The 14599-nt window shown below is 38.7% G+C and overlaps 1 protein-coding gene across 2 annotated transcripts in view; it reads right to left on the bottom strand.

Moving 5' to 3' along the window:
- Positions 1-12731, bottom strand: part of rab3ip (RAB3A interacting protein (rabin3)) — a 50614-nt gene extending 37883 nt beyond the window's left edge. For both annotated transcript variants that reach the window (XM_062994661.1, XM_062994662.1), the window contains exons 1-2: positions 12550-12731; positions 2048-2317 (exon numbers count right to left, since the gene is read on the bottom strand). In XM_062994661.1, coding sequence (XP_062850731.1) covers positions 2048-2292 — 245 coding nt within the window. In that variant the 5' untranslated portion in view covers positions 2293-2317; positions 12550-12731. The remainder of the gene's footprint in view (positions 1-2047; positions 2318-12549) is intronic.
- Positions 12732-14599: the final 1868 nt, after the last annotated feature.

Below are 14599 nucleotides of genomic sequence, written 5' to 3'. Positions count from 1 at the left end.
AGGAATTCGAGGATTTCCCCATCTACAGTGTATTACATGAATAAAAGACTTCGAAAATCCCACAATATCTCTGTGTTAATAACAAAACCAAAACCAATATTGACAGTCTGTGACCTTTGACCCCTTAGACGGCACAGCTTTAAAATGTTTCTGTATTGAACATATCCACATGGGTTCAAGTATAATTCAGAAAAGATTTGTCAATGAACACAGTTTATTGCTGCATCTACAAAAACAAGTTAGGAATTTTTATACAAAGAAGAAGCCATATTTTATCATTAGCCAGAAAGGTTGCCAATCAAGGCTCAGGCTTCTCTGAGATGGACTGATGCAGAGTAATAATACTGTCTTACAAGCACTGAAAGTCTGAAAAAGCTGGCATCTGTCATTGCATGAGGGGGCGTTAGTGCCACTGCTACTCATAACATGCAGGTTTGTGAAGGTACCATTAATGCTGAGGGATGCAAACACTTTTTGGGAGTGTTCTAACAGTGTGCTTTTGTAGTAAGAGAGTGCAGCTGCTAGACTGGTTTGTCTGCATTCCAGACCTGTCTTCATTTGAAAACGCTTAATATATTATAATGGAGACCCAGCACTGTTGAGCAGATAAAGTGTTATCTCAAGCTAGAATCAGAAAACATTCTACATCCACAGCTACAACAATTGTTCTCAGTTTCCAACCAATCAGAGAACGTTGTTTAAAGGAAAGATGATGTAGCACAGCGGTATGTATGCCCCTGTCCCAATTTTTTATAATGTGTTGCAGCCATCAACTTTAGAATAAGCCTATACTGTATACAAAACGAAAAAGTTGATTAGTTGAAACAATAAACATCTAGTTTTTATGCATGTTTATAAATTAAATACAGATTAAAAACTTTATGGTATGGTAACTTTATGTATAATGTAAAGCTAATATTAATAGTCCTACAATACACCAATCAGTCATAACATTATGACCACCGTCCTAATATTGTGTTGGTCCCCCTTTTGCTGCCAACACAGCCCTGACCCTTTGAGGCATGGACTCCACTAGACCCCTGAAGATCCTTTAACTGCTGTAAGTTGCAAGCTGGAGCCTCCATGGATTGGATTTGTTTGTCCAGCACATCCCACAGATGCTTGAGTGGATTGAGATCTGGGGAATTTGGAGGCCAAGTCAACACCTTAAACTGCTTTGTGGCAGGGTGCATTATCCTGCTGAAAGAGGGAATACCATTTCCATGAAAGGGTTTACATGGTCTGCAACAATGCTTAGGTAGGTGGTACGTGTCAAAGCAGAACATTGCCTCAGTCAGCTTACCTTCTTCCCATAGTGCATCCTGGTGCCATGTGTTCCCCAGGTACGGGCACCCGGCCATCCACGTGATGTAAAAGAAAACGTGATTCATCAGACCAGGCCTCCTTCTTCCATTGCTCTGTGGTCCAGTTCCGATGCTCACGTGCCCATAGTTGGTGCTTTCGGCAGTGGACAGGGGTCAGCATGGGCACCCTGACTGGTCTAAGGCTGTGCAGCCCCATACGCAACAAACTGTGATGAACTGTGTATTCTGACATCTTTCTATCAGAACCAACATTAACGTCTTCAGCAATTTGAGCTACAGTAGCCCGTCTGTTGAACTGGACCACACGGGCCAGCCTTCACTCCCCACGTGCATCAATGAGCCTTGGCCGCCCATGACCCTGTCGCCGGTTTACCACTGTTCCTTCACTTTTGATAGATACTGACCACTGCAGACCGGGAACACCCCACGAGAGCTGCAGTTTTGGAGATGCTCTGACATAGTCGTCTAGCCATCACAGTTTGGCCCTTGTTAAACTCGCTCAAATCCTTATGCATGTCTATTTTTTCTGCCTCTAACACATCATAGGATAAAATGTACAAAATATGTATAATAAATGTATAAAATATCCCACCCACTAACATGTACCGTGATGAAGATATAATCAGTGTTATTCACTTCACCTGTCAGTGGTCATAATGTTATGCCTGATCGGTGTATATTCAAAACAAATTAACAGTCTATGACAAGAGTACTCTTTTTACCTGCCATTGTGTGACTCATTGATGTCCAGGTCTTTTGGAGCAGGATAAACTGGTTGGGTGGGCAACTGGTCAGCATAGAAAGTGGTAGGAGGACAGACGGCAGAACTCAGGGACTGGGTACGATAAAGTGTGCTAGGTGGTGCACTGGGCTTGTGCATGCAGGTCTCAGCAATGCCATGTAGGTCCGGGGTGGTGGGTGATGCCAGGTTCACCTCATGAAAATCTTCGAGGGGTTCGCTCGCCATAGTCTCAGAGTCATAGTAGGCTTACCTGAGCAGACACAGTAAGCAGTATGAGTTAGAAAGACTGCAAGTTCATATACAGAAACAGGAAATATTAAAGATACCTAACAAAGAACATGGATGTAACCTGTCAGATGTGGTTTAGCAGTGCAAATGATGTCTAATATCAGATTTATTACAACCTAAAATCAAATAAATAAAACCAAAGGTTTAAGCAAATGAGCTGTTAAGAAAAATGGGCTACCATTTATTGTTAGCTAAACACATTTTTTTTTTCAAAATAAAAGAATAATGTATTTTAAGATATGATACAGCAACATCTTTCATTAAATTAGCATAGGTACTTTAAAATATAGTAATGAAATAGCAATACCACCAACATATGGGGAACTGCAAAACATGAATGTTTCTCCACAGACAAAAACAAAAATATAAAAATTTCACCATCTACAGTGTCTAACATTATTAAAATATCAGAATCAAATAATGACTTGTTTGTCGATTATTGGTTGACTGGTTAATAATGGACATCCCCAACTCTAATGGAAAATAATAGTTACTATAATTTAGAAATATTGGAGTAAACTATATTGCCCTGCAAATCAGCAAAGTGCAGGGCCAGCTGGTCTGAGAAATATTACAGCATTATAAGAAAGGACTAAAGTATTAGATTATAGTTCTATACTAAAACAATTTTTTTGGAAACACACACACACACACAAAGACAGTACTATGCAGAAGTCTTAGACCACAACAAGCTTTGTTGTTTCAGCAAAGTTTTAATGACCATCCATATTTATTTTTTGGTCTCTTTTTAAGATACAAACAGAGCATACAGGAAATACGTACATAACATTAAAACCACACAATCCTTAAAACAAAACAGCCTCTGCAGGCACAATTCAGTATTTCTCGACTCATCCTAAACTATTTTGGGGAAACTCTTTAAGTTTTCTAAAGTAATCTTCTGGTATATTATACCAGGCTTCTTTTAGCACTTCCAAGAGTCCTTCTTTAAATTTAGGCTTTTAATTTTTTCTCTGCTCAGGTGATCCCATACTGTCTCTCTTATATTCAGGTTTGGACTCTGTGGAAGCCAGTATATGACAATCAGTGTCTATTAGCTGCCTTTCTCTCCAAATATGATTTCACTGCATTAGCAATGTGTCTGGGATCAATATCAATATAAAAAAAAATCCAAGCACTAATAAAACAAGTAATCAGCCACTCTTCTCACATATTATCGACTGGACCCAAAAATTCCAAACTTGAATTAGTCACTCCATAATATTTTTTTTCACTGATCTTCATTCCAATTTTTGTAAGCTGGGACAGTCATGTTTACCCCTTTCCTTTTAATGAGACTTTATTATAATTATTTGGAAACTGAGGTCACTAATTGTTGCAGTTTATTGTTGCAATGTATTGTCTGAGAAGTCAAGGCATTTTGCAGGCATTTTTACTCTTTACTCCCCAGTAAGTCTGTCATGGTCAAGGCCATAATGGTGGTGGGATAAGACTTAGGTAATGCAGAATGCAAACCAAATTTGGTCAACGATAATAGGTATTGCATAATTAAAAAATATGAAATTGTAAGCAATTATATGTTTTATTTTTTATATTTTATTATATAAATAATGAATGTATTTGTCTTTAATAACTTGTCTGAATTTGTAGCACTCTGTGGTTAAAGTATGGTGTGGCATTTGTAAGCTATACATGCTTCAGCTGCGACTTCCAGGCCACTAGTTTCCGTTTATCACTCTGCACTGAGATTAATTACTAGGGATAATAAGATTCATCGTGAGCTATATGCTAAGGTTGGATGGTCCTCTTTCTTTATAAGGTGTGATGAGACAATGAAATGTATTTATTTATTTATTTCTAAAGCTCCGTTATACCTTCATACATAGCTTTAGTGCTGTCTGGCCCCTACAGAACAGGTTCAAATGACTGGATTACATTGCAGGTGCCGGCTGTTATTACCAAGCTTGGAAAATCTAGTTGTAAAATCTACTCGCTGTACACTAAACCAGGAATAACACACAGAACAATCTAAAGTTTACCTTATTTTTAATCATTAGAACTGAACTGAACTATTTTTAGAAATATTAATATATAGTTTTATCACATTCTAATGATCTCAATTATCCTCTAGGTCAGTGGTCCCCAACCTTTTTTGCAGCACAGACCAGTTTTATATAAGATATAATTTCACAGGCCGACAGGGGGTGGGGGGCTGTTGGATTTAAAATAGAATAACTATAGAATGGAAAATCAGTGTGAATCCTAAGCTTTTTTCAATGCAACAAACGCTGCTCCCACCTAGTGGTGATTGGAGACAATAACACAGAGTTTTGGAAATGTAATTGCTCTTGTAGCGATCTCTAATTATTTATTCTTTCTGTGCGGCCCGGTAATAAATTACCCACAGACCAGTACCGGTCTGCATCCCGGTGGTTGGGGACCACTGCTCTAGGCCACCCAAAGAGGATGGGTCCTGTTGAGTCTTGTTCCTTTTAGGGTTTTAGGGATTTTTCCTCGCCACAGTCGCCATCAGCTTGCTCATCAGGGGTTTTTGGTCCTGGAATCTGTGTTTTAAGACAATGTCAACTGTAAAATGCGATATGCAAATACATTTGACTTGCCTTATTTTGAAGTTTTCTCAGTTTGTGGATTATAGCTCTGACTGTGGTTTGCTGAAGTCCCAGAGCCTTAGCAATGGCTTTGTAACCTTTTCCAGACTGGTAGATTTTAATGACATTGTTTGCATCTGTATGTGAATCTCTTTCTAGTCTGCGTCACATTGCCCGACAGGCAAAACATAACTAAACATTTATTTATTAGGATTTTAACATCATGTTTTACACTTTGGTTACATTCATGACAGACATGGTAGTTACTTCCAAGTTTAATGTCAAACACAGTCATGGACAATTTTCTATCTCCAATTTACCTCACTTGCATGTCTTTGGACTGAGGGAGGAAACCGAAGCCTCCGGAGGGGGCTCACACAGACACGGGGGGAACCTGCAAACTCCACAAAAGGACCCCGACCGCCCCACCTGTGGATTGAACTCAGGACCTTCTTGCTGTGATGAGACGATGCTAACCACCGAGCAACCGTGCCACCCCACTAAACATTTAAGCAATGTCTAGATTCAACAGGTCTGGAAATAATCATGCCAGGGCATGGCCAGTGAAAATAAACCCAACTGTCAATTTCATTTGGTTAATTGCTTTAGTAACTAAAGAAGTAAATATTTTTACATAGGGACAGGTAGGGCTAAACAGCCTTTTTTTCTACATAAAATTATTTAAAAATGTGGGTTATTTTTGTGTAATATTTAAAGCAGTCTGATTATCTGAAATATCCAAGTAAGACAAATTGGAAAGCAGCTGGAAAGGGGCAAATGCTTTTTCAAAGCACTGTAAAGGTTAAACAACTCTGCTTATCAACTTATAATAACAAATGCTGTCATAAAGAACTTTAAGGAACTGACTGCAACTCAATTTGTGGTTGGCATGTTTAGCTTATGTAATCTACTGTACATAAGTGCAATCTACATTCTAATTGCTGAACTGTTTTTATATACACATTACTGCCATGTTTGCTACATAACACTGTTTTTAAATAAATACAAGATGTATTACATGTTGATATGTGATTTTTTTCATATAGTAATGGAATGCTATGAGCTTGCTGGTTATCAGTTAACCGTCAATGTTGTGCGTAACATCCCGGATAACAGCAGTTTCTGACAAACCAGCTTGTCTGGCACTATCACCAAGGCAAAGGTAAAGTCACTCAAAGCACATTCTGCCTCACTGTTATCTAATCTGTAATATTTGCTGTAAACATGAACTGAGGCATTTTAACTAAAACTGTTATTAAAAGTACTAACAGTGTTCTTGCAAACACACTTCTACAGTGACCATTAAAAAATCCAAATTACGAGTTCAAGCTAGCGAAAACAGAATGTAAAACAGCATTGTTAAGAAATATCAGAAAATCATTGTTTAAAATATGTTGCTGTAAAGATGCTGGACTGTATGAGTGTTTAAAGAACTTTGTTTGCTTTTTTTATTGCACCTAACACCTTAAAAGCAAATAGATGACTTTGCTTACAATTTATAAGCAAACTGGGCTACACAGGGAATCTTGCCAAGAACTCAAACAGGACATGTAGGACACACATGTGCAAGCAGTTTGGAGTAGCTGACCAGTTTATTTCAAAACAATGGCAAAAGATAGTGGTACAGTACATAAACAACCTAAGTGTATTCATTCTGCCTACTCATGCTGGTTTGAGCATCTCTGTACAAATGTTTAGAATGTATTCTTTACTTTACTAAAAACTAGGAAGGTGGATTGGGAAGCTTCTTGATAAATGTTGATGTAGAAAAGTGGATTGCGCCTCATCACTAGGGTGATAGATTTAGATTTAAAGTTAATGTAATTTATAATTTACAGGATTGTTTGTTTGTTTTTAAGGATTTTAACTAGAGATGGGACGATCGATCGGCTATGAATCGGTATCGGCCGATTTTTAATCAAAATATGCTATCGGCGATCGGCCGATATTTCCTAAAAGTAGCCGATCCGATCGTGTGATATATAAAGATCACGTTAAGCTTAACAGCTCAGTGGATTGATCCAGACTTTGAGCTACAAAGCACCAACCATCGCATCAAAATTCGTCAACAATCGTACAGAAACCATCGTGAAAGCTCTTCATGACCTAAAATAACATGATTAACGTTGTGCATCATACATACGATGTAATTTTGCTGATTGTAATATGTAGTTTAAAAAGATCATTCAACCCGGTCACATCTGTGTCGATTCTATCAGCACGTTATATAAACTCCTGGTTCACTTTGGTAAATCGTAAGTGGTTCTTGCTTGTGATGTAGATGAGAACAGAAAACGTTACAGAGCCAATCCGAGGCAAAAGTTTATTCATTACCAAATTCGTTAGTTCATCATCAGATCATCAGAAAACTTTTAGCTCCTTAGACGGAACGAGTCTGAGTCGGTTACAGATCTGTGGTAATAACAGTTTAATTAAGCTTTTTAATTAAGCTTTTTAATGTAAGAGAGTCACACAAAATGTTCTGTAGTAGCTGGTGTTTATTTAAAACCACGACATTTAATTAATAACAGTAAACACAGAGAGATAACTGAGAAGAGAAACTTACGCTTCACATGAAACGAATCGACTCATGAATCAATGAATCACTTATAGCGATACTGTGAACAAAGCGTCTCTTCTAAAGGCACACACACACACACACACACGCTGCTCCGGTTAATCTTCACTGTGAGGCTCTTTTTAAGTTTACTTACTTTATTTACTGCTAAATCCCCCCCCCCTGTACTGTAGGTATGATGAATGGTTAGCATTAATGTGCTATGATTTTATACATTTTTTATTTATTCTTTGCTTTTACACTTCTATTTATGTATATGCAAAAAATGTGGTAGTGTATCATTCTCAGCAAGTGTATGACATGTATACAGTGTCAAGCTTGTTTTGGGGTAGGAATAATAATAATAACAACAACATTTTATGTAAAAACGGTACTTGTCTGACTGCATTGTACCGAGTGTAAAGTGTGGTGGAGGGGGATTATGGTGTGGGGATGTTTTTCAGGAGTTGGGCTCGGCCCCTTAGTTCCAATGAAAGGAACTCTTAATGCTTCAGCACACCAAGAGATTTTGGACAATTTCTTGCTCCCAACTTTGTGGGAACAGTTTGGGGATGGCCCCTTCCTGTTCCAACATGACTGCGCACCAGTGCACAAAGCAAGGTCCATAAAGACATGGATGAGCGAGTTTAGTGTGAAAGAACTTGACCGGCCTGCACAGAGTCCTGACCTCAACCCAATAGAACATGTTTGGGATGAATTAGGGTGGAGACTGTGAGCCAGGCCTTCTCGTCCAACATCAGTGTCAGGTCAGGATTCGCATCTGGAAGAATGGTCAAAAAATTCCCATAAACACACTCCTAAACCTTGTGGTAAGCCTTCCCATTGATGGTTGATGTTGTTATAGCTTCAAAGAGTGGCCGACATCATATTAAACCCTATGGATTAAGAATGGGAGTCACTCAAGTTCATATGCGCGTGAAGGCAGACGTGCGAATACTTTTGGCAATATAGTGTAAATGTAAACAAAAACGGAATGCAAATTTTTTTTGCAAATCTCAGAGACCCATATTTTATTTACAAAAGAACATAGAATACATATCAGATGTTGAAAGTGAGCAGCAACACATCGAAAAATATTTCGGTCAGGGCCATGTCTACCACTGTGTAGAATCCCCTCTAGCTGCTCAACAATCAACAGAAACTGGGGTTGTAGAAGTTTGGGTTTGGAAAATGTGAACAGATTAGATTAGTTTTGTTCTTGAGTCAAGATAGCTCTTGGGTTTGGAGAAGGAATTGTAAATTCAGAGAATGTCACCATAATTATGTTTTATTTCCTTTTTTAGGAAAGAAATGGAGAATATTTGGATTGAAGGTGTTAAACGAAAGTTGAAGGAGGTTACAGATCCTGATGTCATCCAAGAAGTAGTTGTTGTTTCTGAGGAGGAGAATATTTTCCCCACTGTAGCTATAAACAGATCAAAATAAAATAATACAGTTCAGATCTTTAGTTTATTTTTTTATTCTTGTTTATTTGTATCACAGAAAAAAATAAATTAAAATATAAAATAAAGTGAAACAAAAAAGTTTTTATTTTCTCATGAGGAGGCTCGTATGTTTTGCTGTACTAAAACAATTTCCAAAATGGTAACTTAAAAGGAGAGAATAAAAATTAAAAACAAAAATCTGTACTCTTAAACAGTGATTACATAAAAACCTTAATATTTGCAAATACAAAATGTGTGAAAAAAAACCTTATTCTTCTGTGGACTGTTTTGATGTCAGGACTTCCATTTTCTCTTTAAGACATTAATGCAAATTTGCCTTTAATAACAGCAGGCCCAAAGCCATGTGTTGCCAGGTCGAATGTTAACCAATTAGTCTCCAAAGCATTCTGCACATCTTTTAAGGTCTTTCTGTAATTAGAAGAAGATATCCTTTATTTGTCACATATACATATACAGGTGTACAGTACAATGGAATTCTTTCTTCGCATATCCCAGCTACTACTACCCAGGAGCACAAATTTATGACCTCCGTTTCTCAACAGTTATACTGTTATATTGCATCATATACTTCTCCTCAGTGCACTACAGTACACTGTACAGTACATCTCTCCTGCCCTGAGAGCAGCATTACACTATACAGTACACTGTACAGTACATCTCTCCTGCCCTGAGAGCAGCATTACACTATACAGTACACTGTACAGTACACTTCACCTGCCCTGAGAGCAGCACTACACTATACAGTACACTGTACAGTACATCTCTCCTGCCCTGAGAGCAGCACTACACTATACAGTACACTGTACAGTACACTTCACCTGCCCTGAGAGCAGCACTACACTATACAGTACACTGTACAGTACACTTCACCTGCCCTGAGAGCAGCACTACACTATACAGTACACTGTACAGTACATCTCTCCTGCCCTGAGAGCAGCACTACACTATACAGTACACTGTACAGTACACTTCACCTGCCCTGAGAGCAGCACTACACTATACAGTACACTGTACAGTACACTTCACCTGCCCTGAGAGCAGCACTACACTATACAGTACACTGTACAGTACACTTCACCTGCCCTGAGAGCAGCACTACACTATACAGTACACTGTACAGTACACTTCACCTGCCCTGAGAGCAGCACTACACTATACAGTACACTGTACAGTACACTTCACCTGCCCTGAGAGCAGCACTACACTATACAGTACACTGTACAGTACATCTCTCCTGCCCTGAGAGCAGCACTACACTATACAGTACACTGTACAGTACACTTCACCTGCCCTGAGAGCAGCACTACACTATACAGTACACTGTACAGTACATCTCTCCTGCCCTGAGAGCAGCATTACACTATACAGTACACTGTACAGTACATCTCTCCTGCCCTGAGAGCAGCACTACACTATACAGTACACTGTACAGTACACTTCACCTGCCCTGAGAGCAGCACTACACTATACAGTACACTGTACAGTACACTTCACCTGCCCTGAGAGCAGCACTACACTATACAGTACACTGTACAGTACATCTCTCCTGCCCTGAGAGCAGCATTACACTATACAGTACACTGTACAGTACACTTCACCTGCCCTGAGAGCAGCACTACACTATACAGTACACTGTACAGTACATCTCTCCTGCCCTGAGAGCAGCACTACACTATACAGTACACTGTACAGTACATCTCTCCTGCCCTGAGAGCAGCACTACACTATACAGTACACTGTACAGTACACTTCACCTGCCCTGAGAGCAGCACTACACTATACAGTACACTATACAGTACACTGTACAGTACATCTCTCCTGCCCTGAGAGCAGCACTACACTATACAGTACACTGTACAGTACATCTCTCCTGCCCTGAGAGCAGCACTACACTATACAGTACACTGTACAGTACACTTCACCTGCCCTGAGAGCAGCACTACACTATACAGTACACTATACAGTACACTGTACAGTACATCTCTCCTGCCCTGAGAGCAGCACTACACTATACAGTACACTGTACAGTACATCTCTCCTGCCCTGAGAGCAGCACTACACTATACAGTACACTGTACAGTACACTTCACCTGCCCTGAGAGCAGCACTACACTATACAGTACACTGTACAGTACATCTCTCCTGCCCTGAGAGCAGCACTACACTATACAGTACACTGTACAGTACACTTCACCTGCCCTGAGAGCAGCACTACACTATACAGTACACTGTACAGTACATCTCTCCTGCCCTGAGAGCAGCACTACACTATACACCATAATTTAGCGTTAGCTAGCTAACCTACTAAAGGTGCACTCTCTTGGTTCATCGAGTTAAACAAAATAAACCCAGATAACTATATAAACTAAATAAAAATAGAAAACAAGCTTACCTCTACTGAAGGTGCAGTTTAAAAGACGTTTTCTCAGCCGCTCAGCCAGGATCTTCCACTGCTGAAAGTAGTTTTTTTTTTTTTATGTATTCGCGCATTATTTTTTTCTGGCTTTTAGTGCCCGCCTCCTCTCTATTTTGATTGGTTAATTTAGTTTTTTACTGCCCGCCTTCTCTGCATTTTGATTGGTTATTTCTCTGAACCAATCATTTGTCTTTCTGCCCTCAGAACACCTTTCTGTAAGTAAAACTCCCATCTGCTCAAATTGTGTGGGTACAAACATGGGGCCCGCCCTGGAAAAGGGCTGTCACGCCACCTTTTAGGAACTATTGAAGCAGCTCATTTAGGAAGGAATTCTGTAACAAGCCTACCTACAGTGGAGATCAGAATCCAGGCGCAAATGATTAACATGTCAGTCTGTTTCAAATGACTGTCATGTGCTTTGTTGAGCTCTAATTTGCTCCAGGTGGAAGTGTTTCTTTTTATCATGGCATCAGCTCCTACGTTGGGAAATCTGCTTTTCTCTTGAAACTGTGATGCCAGGCTTGGTCCATTCACAATAAAGGGTATAACAGGAAAACAGCCAGTCCTCTTTACTACATTAAGGGTTCACAGACCATGGGCTAGAAGCAAAGTCACCATTAAGGCCTACTAAGATCTTATGCATGTTGTAGTCAACTAGAATTAAATGTTTTTATAATCATTCAATTAAGCATTAATTTTAAGGCATAATGCTATCAATGTGAATCAGTAAGAAAAAATAAAAATAAATATTAAAATATATGTTTGGGAATAGAAAAAGCCATAAAAACATGCACCTGTCAATATAATAACAGGGAGGAATCTTAATCTGTCTGACACGGAGGTTGATTCTTATCAAAGATCAAGAAAACATATAAATGATCTTTTTATAATTATTAACAGAAAGGGTTTTACCCTAGAAGCAGATACTAGATCCATACATTGCTAACGTCAGGCTAAATGATTGTTTATTCTTGTCTAAATTTGCACATGACACAAATTCCTATCCTCAAAAGCATTATTATAATAGCATTATTATAATACTGTACGCATTTAGCAGTTTGTATTTACGAATAAAAACAAAACACAGGCGATAATTCGGCAACGTTATCGACAACTGATGCTACCCACGCTAAGCCGGTCGACGTTTATTCTGCTAGTGTAGTAAATGATTAAGTATAAACATACCTCAAGATAGGCGTTGCCACATAACGTTACTCCTTATAAATGACCAAAGTCGAGCGATTAAAACACTAATATTTTAATTAATCGGCTCTTTTGTTTCGTGCATCATTTTTAAACAAGGTAAAGCCCAAGCTGCTAGTGGAACTGTAGCAAAGTCTCGGGATATACATCCTACACAACTAGCCACTAGCGACACACACACACACACACACACATACACACACAGAAAAAAGCCGTGCGCGCGCATGGACAAGAGTGTTCGCCCGTGAACGCGCACGTTCTGACAGTATTTCCATTGACTGATCGATTTGAGCTATTTTAAAATAATCCGAGCGTAATGTTGGCATATCAGTGCATTAAATACATTAATTAATTACTATTATATAGTATTTTTTTCCAGCAATTAAGCGCTGAAAGAGTACATGTGTTCTGAAACAACATGCGACAGTTATTATTTAAACAACAGCGGGATCAGGTGAACAGGGTGGCTAAAAGTAGGTTAACAAAAGGATGGAAATGTGAGACGGAGCCTCTATTAAATAAGCAGCAGTTAATAATTAAAGCAGTGAGGGTAGACAAAGATGTAGTTTACCATAAATTAACCTTAAATATTGTTTATTTATTAGGATTTTAACGTCATGTTTCACACTCTGGTTATATTCATGACAGAGACGGTTGTTACTCGTTACACGAGATTCATCAGTTCATAAGTTTTAATGTCAAACACAGTCATGGACAATTTTGTATCTCCAATTCACCTCACTTGCATGTCATTGGACTGTTGGAGGAAACCCACGAAGACACAGAGAGAACATGCAAACTCCACACAGAAAGGGCCTGGACTGCCCCACCTGGGGATCGAACCCAGGACCTTCTTGCTGTGTGGTGACAGTGCTACTCACCTAGCCACCATGTTGCTCCACTGAAATATTGAATCAGTTTATTATTGTTCAACATACAAACCTAAAAAATACAATTCTAAATTTAAAAAAAAAACACGTCGCGACAGTATGGAAAATGCAAATAAAAAACATAGTGTTTCTTTTATTTCATTGCAGACAGTAAGAACAACATATTTTATGTTTTGCCTGGTCAATTTCATTTCATTTGTTAATATACGTCCAGTCCTGCATTTCAGGCCTGCAACACACTCCAAAAAAGTTAGACCAGTAAAGCATTATCCCTTTGTAATGTTGCCATTCCTTCTCACAATACTTAAAATACATTTTGGCACCATGGATACCAAGTGATGAAGTGTTTAGGTGTTATTTTGTCCCATGCTTTCTGCAAACACGTCTTAAGATGTGAAATAGTATGGGTTTGTCATGATATTTTTCCTTTCAAAATTCTCCACACATTCTCTATTGGGGACAAGTCAGGACTGCAGACAGGCCAGTCCAGTACCCGTACCCTCTTCTTCCACAGCCATGCCTTTGTAATGTGTGCAGCATGTGGTTTTGCATTGTTTTGTGGAAAAATGCATAGTCCCTGACGTCAATATGTTGTCTTGAAGGCAGCATATGTTGCTCTAAAATCTCATTGTACATTTCTACATTAATGCTGCCATCACAGAAGTGTAAATTACCTTTGCCAAGGGCTCTGACCCTACATAAACCATGTCCAAATGGTCCTTTTCGTCTTTGACACACAGTGTTTATTTCCTCCAAAAAAAGAACTGGAATATTGATTCATCTGACAACAATATTTCTTCAATCGTTTAATGATATTATGCACTGTAGAGAGAGAAATCCTTCTAGTCTTTCTTCAAGGAAAATTATTTGTAAACATTTCAATATTTTTTTCACTCATTTGTAGACAAACTGGAAATCTTTCATGGGTACTGCTTTTGTACCAAATCATGATCACCTGTTGACATCACCTCTTTGAAGTCACATTAATATTTTTTTGTTTTTAACCTCATTACTAGCCCTAAATTTCACTATTTTTGGAATGTGTTGCAGGCCTGAAATGCAGAGATATAAGTATATTGAGAAATTAAATTAATCTAACCTGAAAACACATGAAATATCTTGGTTTCATACTATCTGCAATT

The sequence above is a fragment of the Trichomycterus rosablanca genome, chromosome 1, assembly GCF_030014385.1.
Source record: "Trichomycterus rosablanca isolate fTriRos1 chromosome 1, fTriRos1.hap1, whole genome shotgun sequence".
NCBI classification, from domain to species: domain Eukaryota; kingdom Metazoa; phylum Chordata; class Actinopteri; order Siluriformes; family Trichomycteridae; genus Trichomycterus; species Trichomycterus rosablanca.
Note: the sequence above shows the minus strand (reverse complement) of the source record. Positions and strands in the feature narration are given on the sequence as shown.